This window comes from Pelophylax lessonae (assembly GCF_965119305.1).
Source record: "Pelophylax lessonae genome assembly, chromosome: 13".
NCBI classification, from domain to species: Eukaryota; Metazoa; Chordata; class Amphibia; order Anura; family Ranidae; genus Pelophylax; species Pelophylax lessonae.
This window is the reverse complement of record NC_138780.1, coordinates 150,811,197-150,834,721: the sequence shown is the minus strand read 5'-3', so window position 1 is coordinate 150,834,721 and position 23,525 is coordinate 150,811,197. Positions and strand designations below refer to the sequence as shown.

At 46.7% G+C, this 23,525-nt stretch overlaps 1 protein-coding gene across 1 annotated transcript; it reads right to left on the bottom strand.

The window, feature by feature from the left end:
* Positions 1-1,687: 1,687 nt before the first annotated feature.
* Positions 1,688-23,303, bottom strand: HSPA2 (heat shock protein family A (Hsp70) member 2). The gene is made up of 2 exons (XM_082275521.1): positions 21,817-23,303; positions 1,688-2,805 (listed from the first exon to the last, which is right to left on the bottom strand). The coding sequence occupies exons 1-2, from the start codon at positions 23,242-23,244 to the stop codon at positions 2,314-2,316; spliced, it is 1,920 nt and encodes a 639-aa protein (XP_082131647.1). The 5' UTR covers positions 23,245-23,303; the 3' UTR covers positions 1,688-2,313.
* Between the last annotated feature and the right edge of the window lie 222 nt (positions 23,304-23,525).

Sequence of the window (23,525 nt, the reverse complement as noted above, 5' to 3'; positions counted from 1 at the left end):
TGTTTTGCTAAAATTATTCTATACTAACTGAAAACTCAGAGGGGACGGAGGATAAAAATGATCAGCAGTGCGCTGACTGCTATGTGCTCAATGCATTAGGCCTGGTTCACACCTATGCAGCTTGCAGTTTGTATTTTTCAGGTGCATTTTGCGTTTTTCAATACACGTTTTTGATCCGTTTAAGTCTATAGAACTAAAAACCAGAAAAAAGTCCCTGACCCTTTCCATAAAATGCAGATGTGAATGTGATCCATAGGAAACCATGTTAAATGGACTGTAGTGTGTTTCTGCAAAACTGAAAATGCACTAAAAAATGCATAGGTGTGAACCAGGCCTTAGGCTATATTGAGCCTATTTGCTATGAAAATGGAAGCATTCTCAGGACTTTTCAGTTTTTCAACTAGACCTTGCAGGTAAAACTACCAAGTTGGTTTAAAGTGATCTCATCCTTTCTGAAAATGTAACGTTAAAAGATCCTGTCTTAGCCTAGGGTCACACTAATGCGGTGCGGGAAACGCCACAATCACTGCACGTTTCCTGCACCGCATTCCAATCGCACTGGCCTTGCGATCTGCTTTGGGTGTCAACCAAAAGTTAATGACACCCCAAGCGCAGGTCACCAATGCAGTGTGTTTGCCTGCACAGGATTGCATGGTACAAAATGACCATGTAATCCGAGTGTGGTCCAGCTCCAAAAAAGGTGCATGTACGTCTTTGGTGTGATGGGATTTGAGCCCCTTCAAAATGAAGGGGCTCAAATCGCACCGCACTGAATTCCAAGTCAATTGCACAGGAATACCATGCAGTTCCTGTGCGATTAGCATGCAGTTAATAGTATGAACTGAAGTTCACAGTAGGCCTGACAAGGTGCCTGCTACTACTTTTAGGTCTCGTTCACACAGGTGGCAAAGGGGTTGAGATTGTACCCTCCAACCTACAAGCTGACAGGGCAGCAGCAAGGGTTCAAACACATTTTTGTGGCAAACTTTATATACAGCATGTTTGGCAGGTGGTGCCGCTTTCCAGGTGTGTCCACTGAAATCAATGAGATTGAGCAGCAACCGAATGGCAAACATTTGGCTTGCAGTGCAGTATTTCAATGTTAAATCCACCTAAGAATGGGGAAAAAAAAAAAAAAAAAAAAAAAAGAGGAGGTGGCAGTATAGCCTCCTGAACGCCTGTAAGCCGGCTCTAAACCAACTCTGAGAAGAGATCCATCGTGCATCGCATTTTAGAGAGGGTTTGGAAATGCCATCTGTGTGAACGATGGCTTACTGAGCCGAAATCCCTCTCTTGCATGCCTTGAGTATCTCAGGTGCCATGTCACTTTGTCCTCAATTTCCCTGGAAACAAAGCCCCAGCTCCTGAAGCTACAGCATATAAATAAAAAAAAACACTCAAGGGATAGTAGGACGGTCAATGCCTAGCTCTGGGGGAAGGGCACATGTCTGAAGATTTGGAGGTAGAGGCCATAGGGGTTGATTTACTAAAACTAGAGTGCAAAATCTGGTGCAGCTCTGCATAGAAACCAAATCACATTTTAAGATTTTTGTCAAAGCTTAATTAAACAAGTTGAAGTTCGAAGCGAATTGGCTACCATGCAGAGCTGCGCCAGATTTTGCACTCTCCCGTTTTAAGTAAATCAACCCCATAGCGACAAAGACCATTTGGGATTCACCAAGTGCAGGGGAGGACTTAAATCTTAAAGGAAGAATGAAGACCACCAAAGCTGAAGTCTCCTCCTGAAAATGCTTCCTATGATGCCGTCATGTGGATTATGTTCTGGATCACTGGTCCAAAACTAGAATGTCAGGAATTCTGACATCCAGGTTGATAAGTCATCACTAACACCCAATACCAGACACTGGCCGGCAGCTAGCATGTTCAGGAGGAGTTCGGAAATAGCAGCCCTATATCTGCCCTCGTACTGGTGTCTTTCATCTTCTAGTCAAAAGGCAGAATTCTTAGTTTTGCATTTTCAGAAAGGTAGACCGGTTTGCTTTGAGCTATTTGAACCCATCAAAGAACCAGTCAGTAATGATCAACCTTCATCCAACAGAAATGTATAACCAACAGCTCTCCCACTATAGCAAAAATGAAAAAGGCAAACTGGCTTTGGAATTGGCAACTCTTTCCAGCCATGAAAGTATTAACTTCTCACCTTAAATTGGAGCTAATTTAAAAAGAACATGTACTGGACTATCTACAAGGCAAACATTAATACATGAATAAATGTGGTCTACATGCACGTTACCATTTGTATTTCTGATTGCAACCCCTGCCAGTACACTTCTAGAACAGTGCTCAGGCAACCTAGTCTACTTCTTCAATGGTGGGTCCTCCTGCTCCTCCACCTCCTCCTCCACCGGTGGCTCCTGGATTAGGAGCTCCTCCCTGGTAAAGCTTGGTTACGATTGGATTGCATATTTTCTCCAATTCTTTTTGCTGGTGCTCAAACTCATCTTTCTCAGCCATCTGATTTTTGTCTAGCCAGTCAAGGACTGATTTGCACTTGGATAAAATCTTCTCTTTGTCCTGGTCACTCAACTTACCCTTCAGCTTCTCATCTTCTATGGTCTGCTTGATTTGGTAGACGTAAGACTCTAACCCGTTCTTAGCACCCACCCTATCACGGTTGGCCTCATCTTCCACCTTGTACTGCTCAGCCTCATTCACCATGCGGTCAATGTCATCTTTGCTCAGTCGGCCTTTGTCATTGGTGATGGTGATTTTGTTTTCTTTGCCTGTGCTCTTGTCCGCCGCTGTCACGTTCAGTATACCATTTGCATCAATGTCAAAAGTGACCTTCAAAAGACAAAAGTGCAAATATTAGAATCAAATACTGATCATAAAGCTTTAATAGACTGGTGCACTCTAGCCCCAGTTGCATGTCAGTGCTTTTCAATTATTTTAATAAATAGATTTTATAAAACGTTATTTGCACCATGGATTGTTGTCGCTCTCCTATGTATGAGACCTGCTGAGCTCATCATCCCAGATTGGGAGCCCAAAACCTGGAAGAAATGATCCACCTTTTCCTGTTGGGAATTTATGCGGATATTGACCAAGCTTAATTACGAGGTCACATTCCACAAGGTGAGCACCCACCCCAAGAGCGGTCGGTCACATTCCACAAGGTGAGCACCCACCCCAAGAGCGGTCGGTCACATTCCACAAGGTGAGCACCCACTCCAAGAGCGGTCGGTCACATTCCACAAGGTAAGCAACCACCCCAAGAGCGGTCGGTCACATTCCACAAGGTGAGCACCCACCCCAAGAGCGGTCGGTCACATTCCACAAGGTCAGCACCCACCCCAAGAGCGGTCGGTCACATTCCACAAGGTCAGCACCCACCCCAAGAGCAGTCGGTCACATTCCACAAGGTCAGCACCCACCCCAAGAGGGGCCACAAGAGTGGAGGTGAAACAGACAAACCGATCTTCATTATTCAGATTAAGGATTGTCTATTCATTCTTTGAGCACTGGTGATCGGGACTGATTTTTATATTTAAACAATCACGGATTTTTTTTTATTACCTTGGATGTTTTTGATCATAATATTTATTATTGATATTGTATCACTTAAGCACTTTATCACGGATTTATATTGATGCAACAATTATTTTTATTGCATGTATCAATTATTTTGCGCAGCAATTATATTATTGAATATTTTGAATGATTTTACACAATAATACATTGGTAACATTGTATTATATAAGCACTTTTACCACGGATCTATATGGATCACATATTAGATTGCTGATATTTTATCATTATTATTTTGCGCAGCACTTCTTACATTTATTTTCAGTATTTTGCACTCACCATAAAGGCGGAGTGACCAGTGCAAGCAGCATAGTTCATAAATCTAAACATAGTAGCTCATGGGACAATTTTACTGATCATAATGTAAACCTAACAAAAGAAATATGGATGCTAATCTCCTTCTGAAAATTCTATTTACCTGGCTGTTATTCTAAACCACTTGCTTCAATGTTTTCTTTGTCATTGACCTGGAACAAGTATCAAAGTCAGGAAAGACAGGAAAAAAGTTGTTCAGTTGTCCTTCAGGTGTCCCTGGTCGGTGCCCTAAAGTGGTTGTAAACCCCCAGGTAGTGTTTGTACTAGGGATCGACTGATTATCGGCAATGCCGATATATCGGGCGCCGATCTGCACTTTCCCCGATATATCGGAATACGCCCCTGAGATTACTGATTTTGCCGAAATTTTGGGAAAGTGCTCTACCGGAGTGATGTCTGCAGCTAGAGGCATCACCCCGTTACCGGCATCCATAGCCGACGGTCAGCTGTCTTGTAATGACAACCGATGCGGCTAAGAAGCCGCTCGGCTGTCATTACAAGAAGCGGGAGGGGACGTCTCCCCCCTCCCACCACCTTCCGCGGCTCGCCCGGGTCTCCCGGCATCCTACCTGCATGGCCGCCGAAGAGAAGACCCGATAAAAGCCGCATTCAGCTCTGATCGGGTCTCCATGTATAAAAACCTGGAAGTTATGTCATGACATCACTTCCGGGTACTCAGCGGCAAATTAAAAAAAAAAAAAAAAAGCGAGCATTCAAAACAGCCAAACTTGGCATTTTGAATGCTTTTAAGTGCAGAGGAGGGGTTTGGGGTCTTTTAGACCCCCAGATCTCTCCACCAGAGTACATGTGAAAAAAAAAAAAAAAAAAAAAAAAAAAAAAGTTTTTTTTTTTTAAATGTCCGAAATATCGGCCAATATCGGCTGATACCGATATCCGATGACCAAAATATCAGTATCGGCAATAAAAAAAATGATATTTGTCAATCACTAGTTTGTACCTATAGGTAAGCCTTATCATAGACTTACCTATAGGTACTGTAAATATCTCCTAAACCTGCACCGTCTAGGACAGGGATCCTCAAACTATGGCCCTCCAGCTGTTGCAGAACTACACATCCCATGAGGCATTGTAAAACTCTGACATTAACAGCCATGACTAGGCATAATGGGAATTGTAGTTCCTGAACATCTGGAGGGCCATAGTTTGAAGACCCCTGGTCTAGGAGATACTGACATTGAATGCAGCTGATGACGTCATCGGCGCATGCGCTCTGAAGGAAAGGCCGTCCGTGCTGTTCCTTCAGAGCCCAGTTCCGTGAATGGCAGCTCCCGTGCGCATTCCGGGGAGTGACGTCATCGTGGCTCCGGCCAATCAGATTGTCGGATGACGCGCACCCGGAAGTAAGACGGCTGAACATGTCGGCCGTGTTACTGGTGAGCGGGTGGTACTGCGGGGGGCTTCGTTCTAAGGTAAGTATTTCATAATGAGCTAGTATACGATGCTTATATATTAAAAGCTCATTATGCCTTTGTCTTTCAGGCTTTTTTTTTTTTCTGAGGCTTACAACCTCTATAAAGAACTGGAGCAGGACAGTCAGTATACTAGCTAAGCATCTAGAATTGTCAGGAGAGGTCAGCATCGGTGGCTTCATTGTTTCTCTCATGACAGAATTCCATTGAAATGGTTTCAAACCCTAACATTTACCCAGTGACATGACTGGCCTCAGGTGACACACAGATGAAACAAATCCTCCTACATACCTACTCAGAAAACAGACAGATGAAGTTACACTCTGCAGAGCTTAGCGAGGAGAGCTCTGAGAGCTGATTGGAGGAAAGAGACACACCCCCTCCACACAGCATACAGGAACAGAGCGGAGACTGTCAACCTGCTGAAGATCTCTCCCCTGTCACCTTTTTACCTCTTGGTGTCAGGAAAACTAGTCAGAAGAGATTTATACTGATAGCAGAGAAACGAACGAAGCAGCAGAAAAAAGTGACACATACTGCTTTTATTTGAGACAAGTACACACTATAAAGGGATATGCTTTGTTCATATTTCATGTCTGATGTTCTCAACCACTTTGAAGCTACTCTCAACAGATTTTAAAGACTCAGATTAATGCAAATCTTTCATCATTTATTGTATTTGTGGTAATGCAGCAGTGTAAATCTGGTCATACACGGCTTACATTTTGGGCAGTTCCTAATAAGCTGGGTGAAATTCAGAGGCGTAACTAGAACCTTCAAGGCCCCGATGCAAGAACTCATGAATGGCCCCCCGGACCCCTGGCCGGGGCCCTTCCATTCAAGCCTGGGGCTCTTCCCACTGATCCCGGGGTCCTTTACTCTCGTTGCGGGGCCCTTTATTACGGTCCCGCAGCGGGACCCTTTCACAAGTTCTCCAGTGGGCTCCCTTTCTGCCATCTTGGTGGTGGAATGCCAGGGCCCAGTTGCAAGTTTGACCTTTGTGATCCTTGAAGTTCACCCACTGGTGTCAGTAGTTTTTATTTTTTGGTATTTTAATTGTATTATTTTTTATCATTTTATTTTATTACAATGTCACTGACTATGACTCTGTCCATTCAGAAAAGGAAGAAGTTGGTAAATTACATATTTACCGAACCCTTCCTGGTTCTCGATTGTGACACATCCCCTGCAGCAGCTGGCCGGAGAGCGCAGGGAGCACATTATGGGGGGGGGGGGGAGGGGAGGGCAGCACAGTGTGGGGGAGGGGGGGCAGCACAGTAGGGGGGACCAGGGGAGCACACAGGGGCCCAAAGACAGCAGAACACAAGTGAACTGGATAGGAGGAGTGGCAGGAGCACCCTACAGAGGAACCAAGCATGCAGGTGAGCGACCAACCGGACACACACTGTCCGTTCGGGGCCGCTCACCCACACCCCTGTCACTTTAGAACGAGTGGCTGTTTCTGTGCAACAGCAACAAAGACAGCTGTATGTATTTTTATTAGACTAGGGGAGACTAGAACCCCTGTCTGCTTCTTATAGCAGTCTGTTGTCTTTGTTGCCAGTTTAGGCCCCATTCACACCTACGCGTTTCTACAGGTGTTCACAAAAACGCGACAAAACACGCATTGTGCCTGCAGTGCCATTATTCTTTAACGGCACCCTAAGCATGGCGAAAGTAAGTGAAAGCAAAGTGTGGTACAAAAATCACACGAGGCTCATCACTCTGGCACATTTGTTGCACTTCTGTTTATTGAGCGGATTTGGATCTACCTGGGATCTCACGAGAAGCTGCAGCCAATCTGAAAATACAAGCCTATTAGAAACCATTCCTTGTGATTAGAGGTGAACCGAATGAAAATTTTGGTGTTGAAACCAAAAACGTACGATGCACTTGGCCAAGAATCGAAATCGACAGTTTTTAAAAAATATTTTTTATATATAATTGTATTATATTCGACTTTTTAAATATGAATTTAAATGAATGTGAATTTATTGTCAGCCATTATCAGCACCTTTAGCGTAAGAAAAATGTATCCCTTTAAATTCTGTGTATGTGTTTGCACTGGTCTGTTGCGCTTCTGTTGTGGTGTTAAAAATCTTATTTGCTGCATTTTTAGTCAGTTAAAAAAAAAAAAAAAAAAATGCACCAAAAACGCCCCTCCCCCTTAAAATGCATTAAAAACGCGGCAAGAACGCATCAATAATGCACCCGTGTTATATTTTTGATGCGGTTTTTGAGTAACAAAAACAAACCATAAGCACTGTAAAATTGTGGTAAAATCATGGCAAACTTGCTGCGAATTTGCGGCACAAGCGCGTGTGTTTTCAGCGCCATTATCGGCACCTTTTTCTCTTATCGGCAAAATGCAGATAACACCAATATGTTTAGTGGGCCGAAATTTAAGTTAATCTCTACTTGTGATGTGTCCCATCATCTAAGCGGATTCTTTGAACTGGGCTGACTGGACTTTGGCGAACTGGGACTTGTTGTGCACTGGTTGCGTTTTTATTTTTTTGTTGCACGTAAAGCAGTCCATTCAGGTGAATCGGCTGCCCTATGCGGTCATACAACAAACAAGCAAAAAATGAGCATAGGCACGTCGCACAGATGTGAAATCTCTACTTGTGATGTGTCCCGTCATCTAAGCTTTGAACTGGGCTGACTGGACTTTGGCGAACTGGGACTTGTTGTGCACTGGTTGCGTTTTTATTTTTTTGTTGCACGTAAAGCAGTCCATTCAGGTGAATCGGCTGCCCTATGCGGTCATACAACAAACAAGCAAAAAATGAGCATAAGCACGTCACTCATTCCAAAGGCAAAATGTTTTTGCTGGACATACTGTACACTGCTTTGATTGGAACTTTTCAGATGTGCTGACGAGCTATGTATAATATTCCTGTGAAGATTACAGATAGAACACTCTGCAGTCCTGCCAGATTTCATCACACCGTGGATTGGGCAAGAGGTTGTTATTATGTTAAAAATCACAGAGCGGCTTTCTTGTGTCTGTCAGGAAGTCTGGCTCACGCATATCATTATTATTGCACTATGCCTTCCTATTATCACGTTCATCACAGAGGAGGCAGTCAGAGTTAGTAAGAAATGGAAGGTTGGCTGGCAATGTTGGAAGATCTGAAGCTGGCCATACATGGAGCAAATTTTAGCAAGCAGCAACCTATATCAGGGTGGATAAAAAAAAAAAAAAATCCAAAAAAAAATTTTTTTTATTTTTTTTTTTTATTTAAATGTGATTTTATAATTTTTTTATGTAAAAACTTTTTTTTTTAATCAAATTTATTTTAATAAAATGCTTTTGGAGTAAAAAAACTATCTAAAGAGCGTTTTCTATTTAAGATACATTAATAACAATTTATTCAGCATGAAATGGAGCTTAGTTATATAGCATAAGGCTGTATATTCTACAATATTTAAATTTTTGGTAAATTCATTCAATGAATCCAAGCTCTGCAAGCGGAGATAACCTGCACTGCATTGATGCATTCACACCAACTACCAGCAAGAAAGAGTCCTTACATTTAAAGAGCACCTGTCATTTCAGATCCATCATGGCAGCGCCTGTTAGCGGGCATCCACTCACCTGCTGCCGCCACGTCCCTCACCTTGTTGTGTCGCTGCCGCATCACCAGCCGTCCCATTAAAGTGAATGGGACTGTCAGTGAGTCAACAGCGGGTCAGAAGAGGAGGGGCTGCGGGACAGGGGGTGACAGTTGCTCTTTAAAAATTATGATTTATATTGAGTTGATTTAAATCAAGCCTTTTTACTAGTGATTTTATCCTGACTTAAATTGATTTGATTTAAACCAAATCCACCCTGTTCTACATTATTCTTCTTTCTGAAAATCCTAAGAACTGGGTGGAAAATGGTCAGTGGAACGGAGGCTGCATCCAATCAGATGAGCCGCTGCTTGAGTATTCTGACAACAGCAGCTATGAGAATACAATAGCTGGCAGGAGACATTTGTCCATCCACACTGTTTAGCATGGATGGGGCAATTGAATGAAATCTTAGTGTGTATGGCCAGCTTTACCTGTGTATCGATGACAGATAAAGGATGATCAATATTCAGCTCACCAGAGTTCAGCTACAGCTGAATCCTCACTCTTTAGTTGACTTTAAAGTGGTTGTAAAGGCACAAGGTTTTTTTACCTTCATGTATTCGATGCATGAAAGTAAAAAACCTTCCCAATGCTTACCTGAGCCCCCTATCAATCCAGCGATGTCCACGAGATCCTTGCCTCTCCGGGGACTCGTGTTCCCGATTGCCTTTGGGCAGGAGCCACTGGCTCCCACTGCTGTCAATCACAGTGAGCCAATCAAGAGATAAAGGCGTGTGTGAATGGGAACAGAGCCGTGGGTTGGGAGCGTGCCTGCTTGGGGGTGACCCCCCCCCCCCCGAGTAAGCTGCTTGCTGTGAAGACACCCGATAAGAGGGAGAAGTCAGGAGTGCTGGCGTGAAATCAGAGAAAAGGATCCGGGCTGCTCTGTGCAAAGCCACTTCTCAGAGCAGGTAAGTATAACATGTTTGTTCTTTAAAAAAAAAAAAAAAAAAAGAACAAACATGGCTTTAGGGCCCCTTTCACACTATGTGTCCGTCGGCGGATTCCGTTTATCTGAGCGGGGATCGATCCGCCGATCCCCCGTTGAGCAGGAGGATGACAGCTGTTCTCTGCACTATGTGCGGAGACACAGCTGTCAGTTCCCCATGCATCTCTATGGGGGAAATCGGATGGGAATGGACCGTCGGTCCGTTCTCATCCGATTCGCTGGACGGATAGAAAATAGGGTTTCCATCCGTCTGGATTTGACGGATCGGATGTCAGCGGACATGTCTCCGCTGACATCCAATGCCCCGTAGGGATGCATGGGGGGACCGTTCAGATCCGTCAAAAAAAATGGACAGGCAGATCTGAACGGTCCGCCTGTGTGAAAGGGGACTTAAATCGCTTTTATATTTGAATAAAATAACATAACAAATTAATGTCATACTCCCCCGCTGTGTGTAATGGTTTTGCACAGACCCTCCCAGATCCTCCTCTTCTGGGGGCCCCGTCGGCACTCCTGGCTCCTCCTCTTCGGCAAGTGCACCCATAGAAAGCTGCTTTCCATTGGGGCACTGGTGCAGACTTGCTCCTGAGCTGCTTTTTCTGCACCTATTGACATAGGCAGGCTCGGCCCCACCCCCACTCCCTTGTCACAGAATTTGATTGACAGCAGTGGGTGCCAATGGCCCCCGCTGGCATCAAGCTGCCCAGTGAGTAGAGAGCTGCTGCTCCTGGGCACAGCGCTGGATCGAGATCGGGCTTAGTTAAGTATAAAGTGGGGGGGGGGGGGGGATTCCCTGCTAGCTGTCAGATGGGGGATTGGGGCTGGTGTATCTGTAACATTTACATGTAACGCCCTGACTATGGGTGTAAAATGTAACATGTTACAGGATGTGAATGCCTACAATGTAGTACGGAAGAGAACCTTCCAGGGGTCTTCAAACTATGGCCCTCCAGTTGTTCAGGAACTACAATTCCCATCATGACTAGTCATGTATGTGAATGTTAGAGTTTTACAATGCCTCATGGGATGTGTAGTTCCACAACAGCTGGAGGGCCGTAGTTTGAGGATCCCTAGGCTTTATAACCACTTTAAATGTAAAGGCACTCTGTTCTTTTGGCTTTTATTCTATTCAGTAACTAAAGAGCTAGGCACTGATAGGCACTGCCTGGCAGCACTATGGGCACTGATGTTGCTGCCCATCAGTGTCCGTCAGTGCTCATCAGTGCCGCCTCTCAGTGCAGCATATTAGTGCCACCTCATCAGTGCAGCCTATCAGTGCCCATCAGTGCCGCCTCATCAGCGCACATCAGTGAAGGAGAAAAATTATTTATTTTTAAAATTTACTCACAGAAAATAAGAAAAACTTTATTTTTTTCAAAATTTTCTGTCTTTTTTCTTTTTTTTGTAAGAAATAAAAAACCCAGCGGTGATTACATACCACCGAAAGAAAGCTCTATTTGTGTGAAATCAAATGATAAAAATTTCATATGGGTACAGTGTAGCATGACCGCACAATTGTCATTCAAAGTGTGAGAGAGAGAATATTTGCCTGGGCAGGAAGGGGGTGAAAGTGCCCTGTATTGAAGTGGTTAAGGAGCTTCAAAATGCCGGGAGGCAGGCATTCAGGTCATGTGACCGGTAAGCTTTGGCAGAAAAAACATGGAAGCGGATTGGTTTCTATTCACAGCTGCACCAGAGCTGCATCTCTCCTCTGCATTAACCACTTTACGATCGCCGCATCTGCTCCTGCGCAAACCGCCGTGGGTATACGTTGGTCGCGCGCAGGCAGCTAGGGGGTGAATGCAAGCCGCCAGCGTCACGCTCCCGCTCGTCAGCCAGGAGGCTCAGATTACCGCCTGACACCCGCGATCGTTCCCGGCTGAGAGAGAACGGTTAGCTGTTGTAAACACCGCTGACCGTTCTTCTACCTGGAATGATCATAGAGCCCCTGTGATCCTTCTATATAGGATCACAGGTCTCTCTGGCCTTTTTACAAGCCACGCCCCCCCCCCACAGTTAGAAACACGCCCCTAGGTACACATTTAACCCATTGATCACCTATACTGTTAACCCCTTCCCTGCCAGTGTCATTGTTACAGTAACAGTGCATATTTTTTAGCACCGATTACTGTAGTAATGTCACTGGTCCCCCTCAAAAGTGTAAAAAATGTCAGTTAGGGGGTCCGATCTGTCTGCCGCAATGTCGCAGTCCCGCAAAAAATAACGACAATGCTTTCCCGTAGTTAGTAGACGCGATAACTTTTGCGCAAACCAATCAAAATGCGTTTATTGCGATTATTTTTACCAAAAATATGTAGCAGAAAACAAATTGTCCTAAAATGTTAAATTTTGATTTTTAATTTTTCATGAAAAATTGAAGTCTGTTTCTGATTGATTGGTCAGAGACATTCACACCAGTGGCCTGCTGGAGTTCATTTTGTAGGGCTCTGGCAGTGCTCATCCTGTTCCTCCTTGACAAAGGAACAGATACCGGTCCTGCTGATTAAGGACCTTCTACGGCCCTGTCCAGCTCTCCTAGAGTAACTGCCTGTCTCCTGGAATCTCCTCCATGCTCCTGAGACTGTGCTGGGAGACACAGCAAACCTTCTGGCAATGGCACGTACTGATGTGCTATCCTGGAGGATTTGGACTGCCTGTGCAACCTCTATAGGGTCCAGGTATCACCTCATACTACCAGTAGTGACACTGACCCTAGCCAAATGCAAAACTAGTGAAAAACAATCAGAAAAGATGAGTAGGGAAAAAAAGGGTAACTGGCCTCCACCTGTAAAACCATTACTTATTTGGAGGTCATCTCATTGTTGCCCATCTAGCGCACCTAGATGGGCAACATTAACACCAAAGCAGCTGAAAAGGATTAACAACCCCCCTCTGCTACTTAACTGACCAGATCAATCTCCCAGGAGTTTAACTGACTTGATTCTATACTATGATTAAAAAGGGTTCCTTTAATTATTTTGAGCAGTGTACATTGGTCCAAACTGGACTAGTGTAACTATGTATAAAATATACATACCTGGAAATTCTTCTTTAACCACTTCCCGCAAAATCACGTACCTGTTTTTTTAGAGCTGACAGTCAGCTTTCAGGTGATAACAGATGCGGCTAAGCAGCCGCTCAGTCATTATCACAAGCAGCGGGAGGGGACATCCTCCTCCTTTCACCACTCTGCCTGGGTCTTCCATCCCACCACCGGGGGACCCCAGCGACCAGTCACCACGTCCGCCGGCTTCCCGGAGATCCAAACAAAGCTGGAATCGGCTTTGATTGTGTCTCCGATGTAGTAACCCGGAAGTGACATTACGACGATCAGATTTTTTTTTTAAAGAGACAGTGTAAAATAAAGAAAATAAATAAATACATTTTAAAAAGCACCTCTTTCCCTGCGCGCCAAAGAAAAACGCATACGCAAGTCACACCCAGAAATGTAAACAGTGTTCAAATCACACCTGTATTTCTTCACTATTTTACTATTGTATTATTTCACTATTAAACTATTGATACAGCGCCGCGGCATACTCTTATTCCCACATGTGAGGTGTCAACGTGATCATTCGAGCAAGAGCAATAATTCTAGCTTTAAAGCATCGCCTATGGAGATTTTTAAGTACCGTAGTTTGTCGCCATTCCACGAGTGCGTGCAGTTTCACAGAGTGACATGTTAGGCCTCTATTTACTCGGCGTAATATCGTCTTTTACAATGTACAAAAAAATATGATTTTTTTTTTTATTTTATATTCAGTGAAGTGTATTTTTTCCCGAAAAAAATGCGTTTAAAAAGACTGCTGCGCAAATACCATATGGCATAAAATATTGCAGCGACCGCCATTTTATTCTCCAGAGTCTCTGCGAAAAAAAAAAAAAAAATATATATATATATATATATATATATATATATATATATATATATATATATATATATATATATATAAAAATATAAATAATGTTTGAGAGTTCTAAGTAGTTTTCTAGCAAAAAATACTGATTTTAACTTGTAAAGCAACAAATGTCAGAAATAGCCCTGGTCTTTAAGTAGTTAACCTCTTTACGCCAACTGCCTCCCAGGCATTTAAGAGTTCTAAAAGTCGGGAGGCGGGCATTCGGGTCATGTGACCACTGTGATTGGCTGTCACAGCGGTCACATGATCAGAAAGCTTCAGATCCAAAGTATGCATCCAGAACTTTACAATACCTGCCAGCTACTGTACTTGGAGCACACTCTCAGCACGGTAAGTTGTTTTAACAGGGCCTGCAAACATGCGGTGGCTCTGTGTTAAGGCCCACCTGAGTGGCCACATATATGTGTGCGGCCAGTGTTCAAGGGGTTAAAGAGGAACTGAAGATCTGCTGTTAGTGGAAACATTGTGAAATGTGAAGATGCCCAAGTTATACCCAAAAAATGTACCCTTGGTCTTGAATTCCTCCCAAAAAAAAACAGTAATGCACTTCATGTGCCCTGTAGCAATAACCTATGCACTCACTGTGTACAAACTGTTGCATGGCTGGATTTTTCCCCCTGTACAAATCACTGACCATCTCTGCTACTGTTCACATATAACTGGTTGTTTGAGCGGTTACATGTGATCAGGAACTGACCGGCCCTGGTCATAGACACCTTGCATCCAGGGACGGTTTTTCTGGCCACAGTTGGTTGTCCATTCTTCCTGCAACATTCAACACCTGACCAACGCTAGGAGAGAAGCTGCGATGTCACATGACGGCACCAAAGACACTTGGAAAAAAAAGGTATGTATATTCTTTTTTTTTTTTTTTTTTAAACCGAAGAGGGCAGGCAGCATGCAATGGGGTCACTGTCCAAACTAGAGTTGAGATCTGGGTGAAGCGGTCTGTCTTCTTGGTGAGGAAGATGCTGTTAATACATGACTACTGCAAACAACTTACAAAGATATGAAGGAGAGAGCAAAACCACAAACCAAGGCATCCAACCCAGCTTCATCTTTCATCCTACAAAACGTGAAAAACATTGGGTCTAAAGCAGCCTTTCTTAACCATAGAGGATCCCTTGAAATAACTTACTGGTCTTTGGGAACTCCTGCTAAAAATGACTATATCTATAACTCATGATACATTAGTGAGATGGTCAGTGGGAAGAATGCTCCGTATACTTGTGGTCAGGGCTTTTTTTCAGCAGGAACGCGGGGGAACGCAGTTCCGGCACCTCCAGCACTGAATGTATGTAATGGCAAGGGGTGCTGGGCTTTGCTACGGGTGTCTTTTGATGCTGGCTGGTGGGGGATACATTGTTGCTGGAGGTGATATATTTTTGCGGGGGGTTTATTGTTTCCAGGGAGGTCTACTGTTGCTCCTGCGGGACTTATTGTCTCCGGAAGGGATCTATTTTTACAGAGGGGGTCTATTATTGTTGCTGGGGTTGGTCTTATGTTGCTTGGGGGGGGTCAGTTGTTGCTGAGAGGTATCTACTGTTGAGGGAACCGTCTATTGTAAATGGCTACTGGAGGGTCTATTGATGCTGTCTGTGGGGAGATCTGTTGTTGCTGCTGAGGGTATTTTGTTGTGGCTGGTCCATTGTTGCTGGTTGATCTACTGTTTCTGGGTGGTCCTTTGTTGTTATTTTCCTGCTTTTCTTGTTATCATTAACAAATCCCATACAAATTACTTAGTACCACAAATGATACTTGATTCTGTATTCTCTAAAAGGGGCAGTACTGGAAGGTGGGTAGAGGGTGGAACCTAGGAATGGTGCTCGGAGGTAGGTAGGGGGCGGAGACAAGGGGTAACCCCGAAAGTGGGAGTTCCTGCACCTATTCTCTGAGAATAAAAGCCCTGCGTGTGGTCATTGGGAAGAATTACCCCCTTACAGATATCTAAAAAGATCAATGTCAGTAGGAACATATCGGAGAGGCAGAAATTGCTCTAATAACCCCCAGCAACCTCTGGAGGAACCTTATGGATCCATGGAACTATGGTTGACTAACCCTGGTCTAAAGATTGGAGGTGAGCTGAGGTGGACTCACTGCAATCATCCACAGGAAATAAGCGGTTTCTTCACAATTAGATGTTTTAATGCAGCAATGAGAGATCAGGCCATCCTACCAACATTAATATTCAGTAACAACGGTTTTATTATTGCTGTGCATGAGATCACCAAAAAAACTGCTACATGGGCAACCGGTGGACTCATTCACACAACACATTGTAGCCACAGCAAACTGCATGCACACACTGACAGTACAGTTGATTTACTAAAAGGTATGTGTTATGTGAATAAGCCCCACTTGTCACCCATGTGTTAATCTCAACCATTAAAATGATGAAACCGTTTTTAATGAACCACAATTGGTAGGATGCCCTACTATGTCATATTTACTGCCAAAAGCTAGGAGAAAATACCCAATTATGTGTATGGCTGGCATGTTTCATCCTACCAGTGGCGGCTGGTCAATAGGGGGCGCAGGGGCAATGCCCCCCCAAGGCTAGTCACGTAGCATCAGCATAAAAAAAAAAAAAGTGTACCTTTAATGCAGCGGGGCGCCGGACACATTGCTACAATGGAGAGGGGTGGAGATTTTCCCATCATGTGCCTGTTTTTTGGTGTGCTGATTGGCGGCTCTTTACAGTGTCCTCGGGGCGCAGAACAATGCGCCCGGAACACTCCCACTCCGATTGCTGTCCTGTGATTGGATGCCTCCTGTGAGTGGACATCATATGGGCGGTGCTTGGGCGTCACTGTCTGCTTCCTGCCTGAGCCCGCACAGACGTCTTTCCATTGTCTCCCTGCTGCCCTGATACACAGGAGGATGCCGTAACTGTGTGAGGGAGGGAGAGAACTTTCTGTCTGGATCAGGACACTGCTGAGCTGACTGGCTGTGAGTATTGGATTGGAGGATCTGTGTGCTGTCTGGATCGGGACACTGCTAATGAGACGTGAGTAAGGGGGGGGGGGGGTGAGAGTAAACAGAGGAGTTTGGCCATGCCTACACACAGAGGAGGGGGAGGGAACAGGGATCACACTGAACAGAGAGGGAGGACATGTTCGCCCAGGTCCTAGAGCTGCCTGTGTACACTTATCTGCTACACCTCCCCCTCTACAGAGATGTAAAGGGGGGAGCATCCATCTCCACAGTACCTGCACCATGTCTGCAGTCTCTGGCCATTTACTGTACCATCAGTGACTGTCTCCTGTGCCATGCCTGCAGTCTGATTGTCTCCTGTGCCACCATGCCTGCAGTCTGATTGTCTCCTGTGCCACCATGCCTGCAGTCTGATTGTCTCCTGTGCCACCATGCCTGCAGTCTGATTGTCTCCTGTGCCACCATGCCTGCAGTCTGACTGTCTCCTGTGCCCCCATGCCTGCAGTCTGACTGTCTCCTGTGCCACCATGCCTGCAGTCTGATTGTCTCCTGTGCCACCATGCCTGCAGTCTGATTGTCTCCTGTGCCACCATGCCTGCAGTCTGACTGTCTCCTGTGCCCCCATGCCTGCAGTCTGACTGTCTCCTGTTCAACCATGCCTGCAGTCTGACTGTCTCCTGTTCGACCATGCCTGCAGTCTGACTGTCTCCTGTTCGACCATGCCTGCAGTCTCTGACTTTCTCCTGTGCCACCATGCCTGCAATCTGTCTCCTGTGCCACCATGCCTGCAGTCTGACTGTCTCCTGTGCTCCCATGCCTGCAGTCTGACTGTCTCCTGTTCCACCATGCCTGCAGTCTGACTGTCTCCTGTTCCACCATGCCTGCAGTCTGATTGTCTCCCGTGCCCCCATGCCTGCAGTCTGATTGTCTCCTATGCCACCATGCCTGCAGTCTGACTGTCTCCTGTGCCACCATGCCTGCAGTCTGACTGTCTCCTGTGCCACCATGCCTGCAGTCTGACTGTCTCCTGTGCCACCATGCCTGCAGTCTTATTGTCTCATGTGCCGCCATGCCTGCAGTCTTATTGTCTCCTGTGCCGCCATGCCTGCAGTCTGACTGTCTCCTGTGCCACCATGCCTGCAGTCTGACTGTCTCCTGTGCCACCATGCCTGCAGTCTGACTGTCTCCTGTGCCACCATGCCTGCAGTCTGACTGTCTCCTGTGCCACCATGTCTGCAGTCTTATTGTCTCCTGTGTCACCATGCCTGCAGTCTGACCGTCTCCTGTGCTCCCATGCCTGCAGTCTGACTGTCTCCTGTGCCCCCATGCCTGCAGTATGACTGTCTCCTGTGCCACCATGCCTGCAGTCTTATTGTCTCATGTGCCGCCATGCCTGCAGTCTTATTGTCTCCTGTGCCGCCATGCCTGCAGTCTGACTGTCTCCTGTGCCACCATGCCTGCAGTCTGACTGTCTCCTGTGCCACCATGCCTGCAGTCTGACTGTCTCCTGTGCCACCATGCCTGCAGTCTGACTGTCTCCTGTGCCACCATGCCTGCAGTCTGACTGTCTCATGTGCCACCATGCCTGCAGTCTGACTGTCTCCTGTGCCACCATGCCTGCAGTAGACTGTCTCCTGTGCCACCATGCCTGCAGTCTGACTGTCTCCTGTGCCACCATGCCTGCAGTCTGACTGTCTCCTGTGCCACCATGCCTGCAGTCTGACTGTCTCCTGTGCCACCATGCCTGCAGTCTGACTGTCTCCTGTGCCACCATGCCTGCAGTCTGACTGTCTCCTGTGCCACCATGCCTGCAGTAGACTGTCTCCTGTGCCACCATGCCTGCAGTCTGACTGTCTCCTGTGCCACCATGCCTGCAGTCTGACTGTCTCCTGTGCCACCATGCCTGCAGTCTGACTGTCTCCTGTGCCACCATGCCTGCAGTCTGACTGTCTCCTGTGCCACCATGCCTGCAGTCTGACTGTCTCCTGTGCCACCATGCCTGCAGTCTGACTGTCTCCTGTGCCACCATGTCTGCAGTCTTATTGTCTCCTGTGTCACCATGCCTGCAGTCTGACCGTCTCCTGTGCTCCCATGCCTGCAGTCTGACTGTCTCCTGTGCCCCCATGCCTGCAGTATGACTGTCTCCTGTGCCACCATGCCTGCAGTCTTATTGTCTCATGTGCCGCCATGCCTGCAGTCTTATTGTCTCCTGTGCCGCCATGCCTGCAGTCTGACTGTCTCCTGTGCCACCATGCCTGCAGTCTGACTGTCTCCTGTGCCACCATGCCTGCAGTCTGACTGTCTCCTGTGCCACCATGCCTGCAGTCTGACTGTCTCCTGTGCCACCATGCCTGCAGTCTGACTGTCTCCTGTGCCACCATGCCTGCAGTCTGACTGTCTCCTGTGCCACCATGCCTGCAGTCTGACTGTCTCATGTGCCACCATGCCTGCAGTCTGACTGTCTCCTGTGCCACCATGCCTGCAGTAGACTGTCTCCTGTGCCACCATGCCTGCAGTCTGACTGTCTCCTGTGCCACCATGCCTGCAGTCTGACTGTCTCCTGTGCCACCATGCCTGCAGTCTGACTGTCTCCTGTGCCACCATGCCTGCAGTCTGACTGTCTCCTGTGCCACCATGCCTGCAGTCTGACTGTCTCCTGTGCCACCATGCCTGCAGTCTGACTGTCTCCTGTGCCACCATGCCTGCAGTCTGACTGTCTCCTGTGCCACCATGCCTGCAGTAGACTGTCTCCTGTGCCACCATGCCTGCAGTCTGACTGTCTCCTGTGCCACCATGCCTGCAGTCTGACTGTCTCCTGTGCCACCATGCCTGCAGTCTGACTGTCTCCTGTGCCACCATGCCTGCAGTAGACTGTCTCCTGTGCCACTATGCCTGCAGTCTGTCTGCCTAACACCCTTTCCATCCCAGATTACTTATCTCTTCCAACAGTTCCGCAGCTCAGTTCATTCTCTGCAGTCATTTAAGGTGGCTGTAGTAGAAATGAAATAAAAGAATAATCTATTCCACACCCACCTTAAGAGCCAGTTCACACATATGCGATGACAGACATTGCATGTGATTCAGAGCGCACTGCTCTGCAAATCACATGCGATGTCTGTGCGTTTCGAATTCAGCCATACAGATTGCATGGCTAAATTTGCATTGCATTCAGACCAAAGTCGCACAGGACCCTTTTTTTTGGTCCTCACCAGAATCGAATCGCATGGGTGTTCACACCTATGCGATCCGATTCATGTCCGAATTGACAGTTCACACTGCGATATGCAAACTAATGTGGCGGTGTCATTAACTTTGTATTGACACCCCCAGTGATTGGCATATGGCAGTGTGAACTGCCTGGGAGTCAAGTGCGATGCAGGAACCCGCAGTTGATTTGCAGGGTTCCTGCATCGCATGTGTGTGAACCAACACTTAGTGACTGCAGATAATGAACTGAGCTGCTGAACAGTTGGAAGAGATGAATACTTTTCCAAGGCACTGTTCCTTGATTACTGAAGGCCCCTTTCACACTTGTTTGACCTCAAAGTCACGCAATTTTTTACCGCGAAGCAATGCCTATTATATTTTTCTGTTTGCGCCCCCCCCCCCAAAATTTTGAGCACCAGCCGCCACTGCATCCTACCACAGTGAAAAACACTAAAAGGTTAATTTATTAAAACTGGAGAGTACAAAATTGGCTGCAGCTCTGCATTAAACCAATCAGCTTCCAGATTTTATTGTCAAAGCTTAAATCGAACAAGCTAAAGTTAGAAGCGGATTGGCTACCATGCACAGCTGCACCAGATTCTACACTCTCCAGATTCACTAGATCAACTCCAATGTCTTTATAAAGGGACCCCTGCCCCTGGTATACTTACCTTACCAACTGGCAATAAATACCAAACAGCCTGATTTACTAAACATGAAGCAGATCCGGAGTCAGGCAGTTTGGTATGGACTGGGCTGACTTTAATCATCGAATTGCAGAAAGAGGCAGGTGCTTTTTCTTCATGGATGCTTGCAGCAAGCACAAATCCTCTTCAGCTCACTCCACACTATAGTAAATGTGGGGTTGATTTACTAAAACTGGAGAGTGCAAAATCCGGTGCAGCTGTGCATGGTAGCCAATCAGCTTCTTTCTTCAGTTTGTTCAATTAAGATTTGACAAAAAAAAAAAAAAAAAAAACCTGGAAGTTTCTAGACACAGCTGCACCAGATTTTCCTCGGTCTAGTTTTAGTAAATCAACCCCTCAGTGTTTTTTCACCATGGTAGGATGAAAGATGCCAGACATTCACAGAGTTGGGCATTTTCGCTCAGTTTTTGGCAGAAAATATGACATAGTAGGGCATCCTACCAATTCAAGTTCATTAAAAACAGTTTCATCATTTTAATGGTTGGGACCAATACATGGGTGACAAGTGGGGGTTATTCACACCGTCATACCAACATTGGATTCAGTAACTGATCATGATTGTTGGCTAAATGGGCAAAGTAGATGTTGTTCACACAGTCACACTGCCATGCAATCTGCTACATTTTCCAACACAGCCAAATGCTTGCACAAGATAAACTCCAGGAGCTGTTCACAGGAAAAGCTGCTGCAGGCCGCATCGATCTGTATGTGCAATGATCTGCATGGGCACCGAACCCTGTGTGTGTACTCATCTGTATGCGCTCTGATCAGTTTATGTGCTCTGAACTGCACTGATCTGTTTGTGCATTGACCTCTAAATGTTCTGGTCTGTATTGATCTCTGTGTGTGTTCTGATTTGTATTAATCTGCATGTGAACTGACTGCTTTGATCTATGTATGTGTTCTGATTTGTATTGATCTGTATGTATATTTTCATGCAAATCCATTCAATTCAATTTGTATTGATCTGTATGTATATTTTCATTCTAATCTATTCAATATTTTCATTCAAATCCATTCATCTTTGATCTCTGTATGTGTTCTGATTTGTATTGATCTGTATGTATATTTTCATTCAAATCCATTCAATTCAATTTGTATTGATCTGTATGTATATTTTCATTCAAATCAATTCAATGCAGTAGGATCCAGTATACCCACCCCAACCTGTGCCACCTTTTTACCTCAATCTGGGGTACCCCTCTGGGTGCCGGGGGGATCCCGGTAAGGTCGAACTTCCCCAGCAGGTTGTTGTCCTTGGTCATGGACCTCTCACCCTCGTAGACCTGGATGAGCACGCTGTTCTGGTTGTCGGAGTAGGTGGTGAAGGTCTGGGTCTGCTTGGTGGGAATGGTGGTGTTTCTCTTGATGAGTGCAGTCATCACACCTCCGGCAGTCTCGATGCCAAGCGACAGTGGCGCTACGTCGAGCAGCAGCAGGTCCTGCACCTTCTCAGACTTGTCCCCCATCAGGATGGCCGCTTGCACCGCAGCCCCGTATGCCACCGCCTCGTCCGGGTTAATGCTCTTATTGAGCTCCTTGCCATTGAAGAAATCTTGAAGCATCTTCTGGATCTTGGGGATGCGGGTGGAGCCGCCAACCAGGACGATCTCATTGATCTGTGCCTTGTCTAGCTTGGCGTCTCGCAGCGACTTCTCAACAGGCTCCAGTGTGCCGCGGAACAGGTCGGCGTTGAGCTCCTCGAAGCGGGCGCGGGTAATGGATGTATAGAAGTCAGTACCCTCGTAGAGTGAGTCGATCTCGATGCTGGCCTGGGTGCTGGATGACAGGGTGCGCTTGGCCCGCTCGCAGGCGGTGCGAAGGCGGCGGAGGGCCCGCTTGTTGCCGCTTAGGTCTTTCTTGTGTTTACGGCGGAATTCGTCCACGAAGTGGTTGACCATTCGGTTGTCGAAGTCCTCGCCACCCAAGTGCGTGTCTCCCGCAGTGGACTTCACCTCGAAGATGCCATCGTCGATGGTGAGTACGGACACATCGAAGGTGCCGCCGCCCAGGTCGAAGATGAGGACATTGCGCTCGCCGGTGCCCTTCTTGTCCAGACCGTAGGCGATGGCAGCGGCAGTGGGCTCATTGATGATGCGCAGCACGTTGATGCCAGAGATGGTGCCCGCGTCCTTGGTGGCTTGTCGCTGAGAGTCGTTGAAGTAAGCCGGCACTGTGACCACAGCGCTGGGGACCCGGCAGCCCAGGTAAGCCTCGGCAATCTCCTTCATCTTGTTGAGCACCATAGATGAGATCTCCTCCGGGAAGAAGGTCTTCGTCTCGGCCTTGTACTCCACCTGCACCTTGGGCTTCCCACCTTCATTCACCACAGTGAAGGGCCAGTGCTTCATGTCAGACTGCACAGTGGAGTCATCGAAACGCCGGCCAATCAGCCGCTTGGCATCAAACACTGTGTTGTTGGGGTTCATGGCCACCTGGTTCTTGGCTGCGTCACCTACCAGCCGCTCGGTGTCAGTGAAGGCCACATAGCTGGGGGTGGTGCGGTTGCCCTGGTCGTTGGCAATGATCTCCACCTTGCCATGCTGGAAGACCCCCACACAGGAGTAAGTGGTGCCCAGGTCAATGCCCACAGCCGGACCGCTGGCAGACATGCTTGAATCTCCGTCTCTACCTCTACGCACTTAACTGGATACTCTGCGACTGCTGCTCTGCGCTGCCAGTGAGGTGTGTTATACTCCCCCCGCCCTTCCCTCTCGTTGGTGAACTGCGCCACCAGCCTAAACTTCTACCCAATCAGCGGCTCTGGCCTCGCAGGCTCGGCTGTCAACAACAATAGCGCGATTGGACAGCACTTTCCACCAATTAGAATCGTGGACTGAACGTTCTAGCTTGCTCGGTGTCAAAGCCATGGCAACGCAGTAAAGACGGTGCC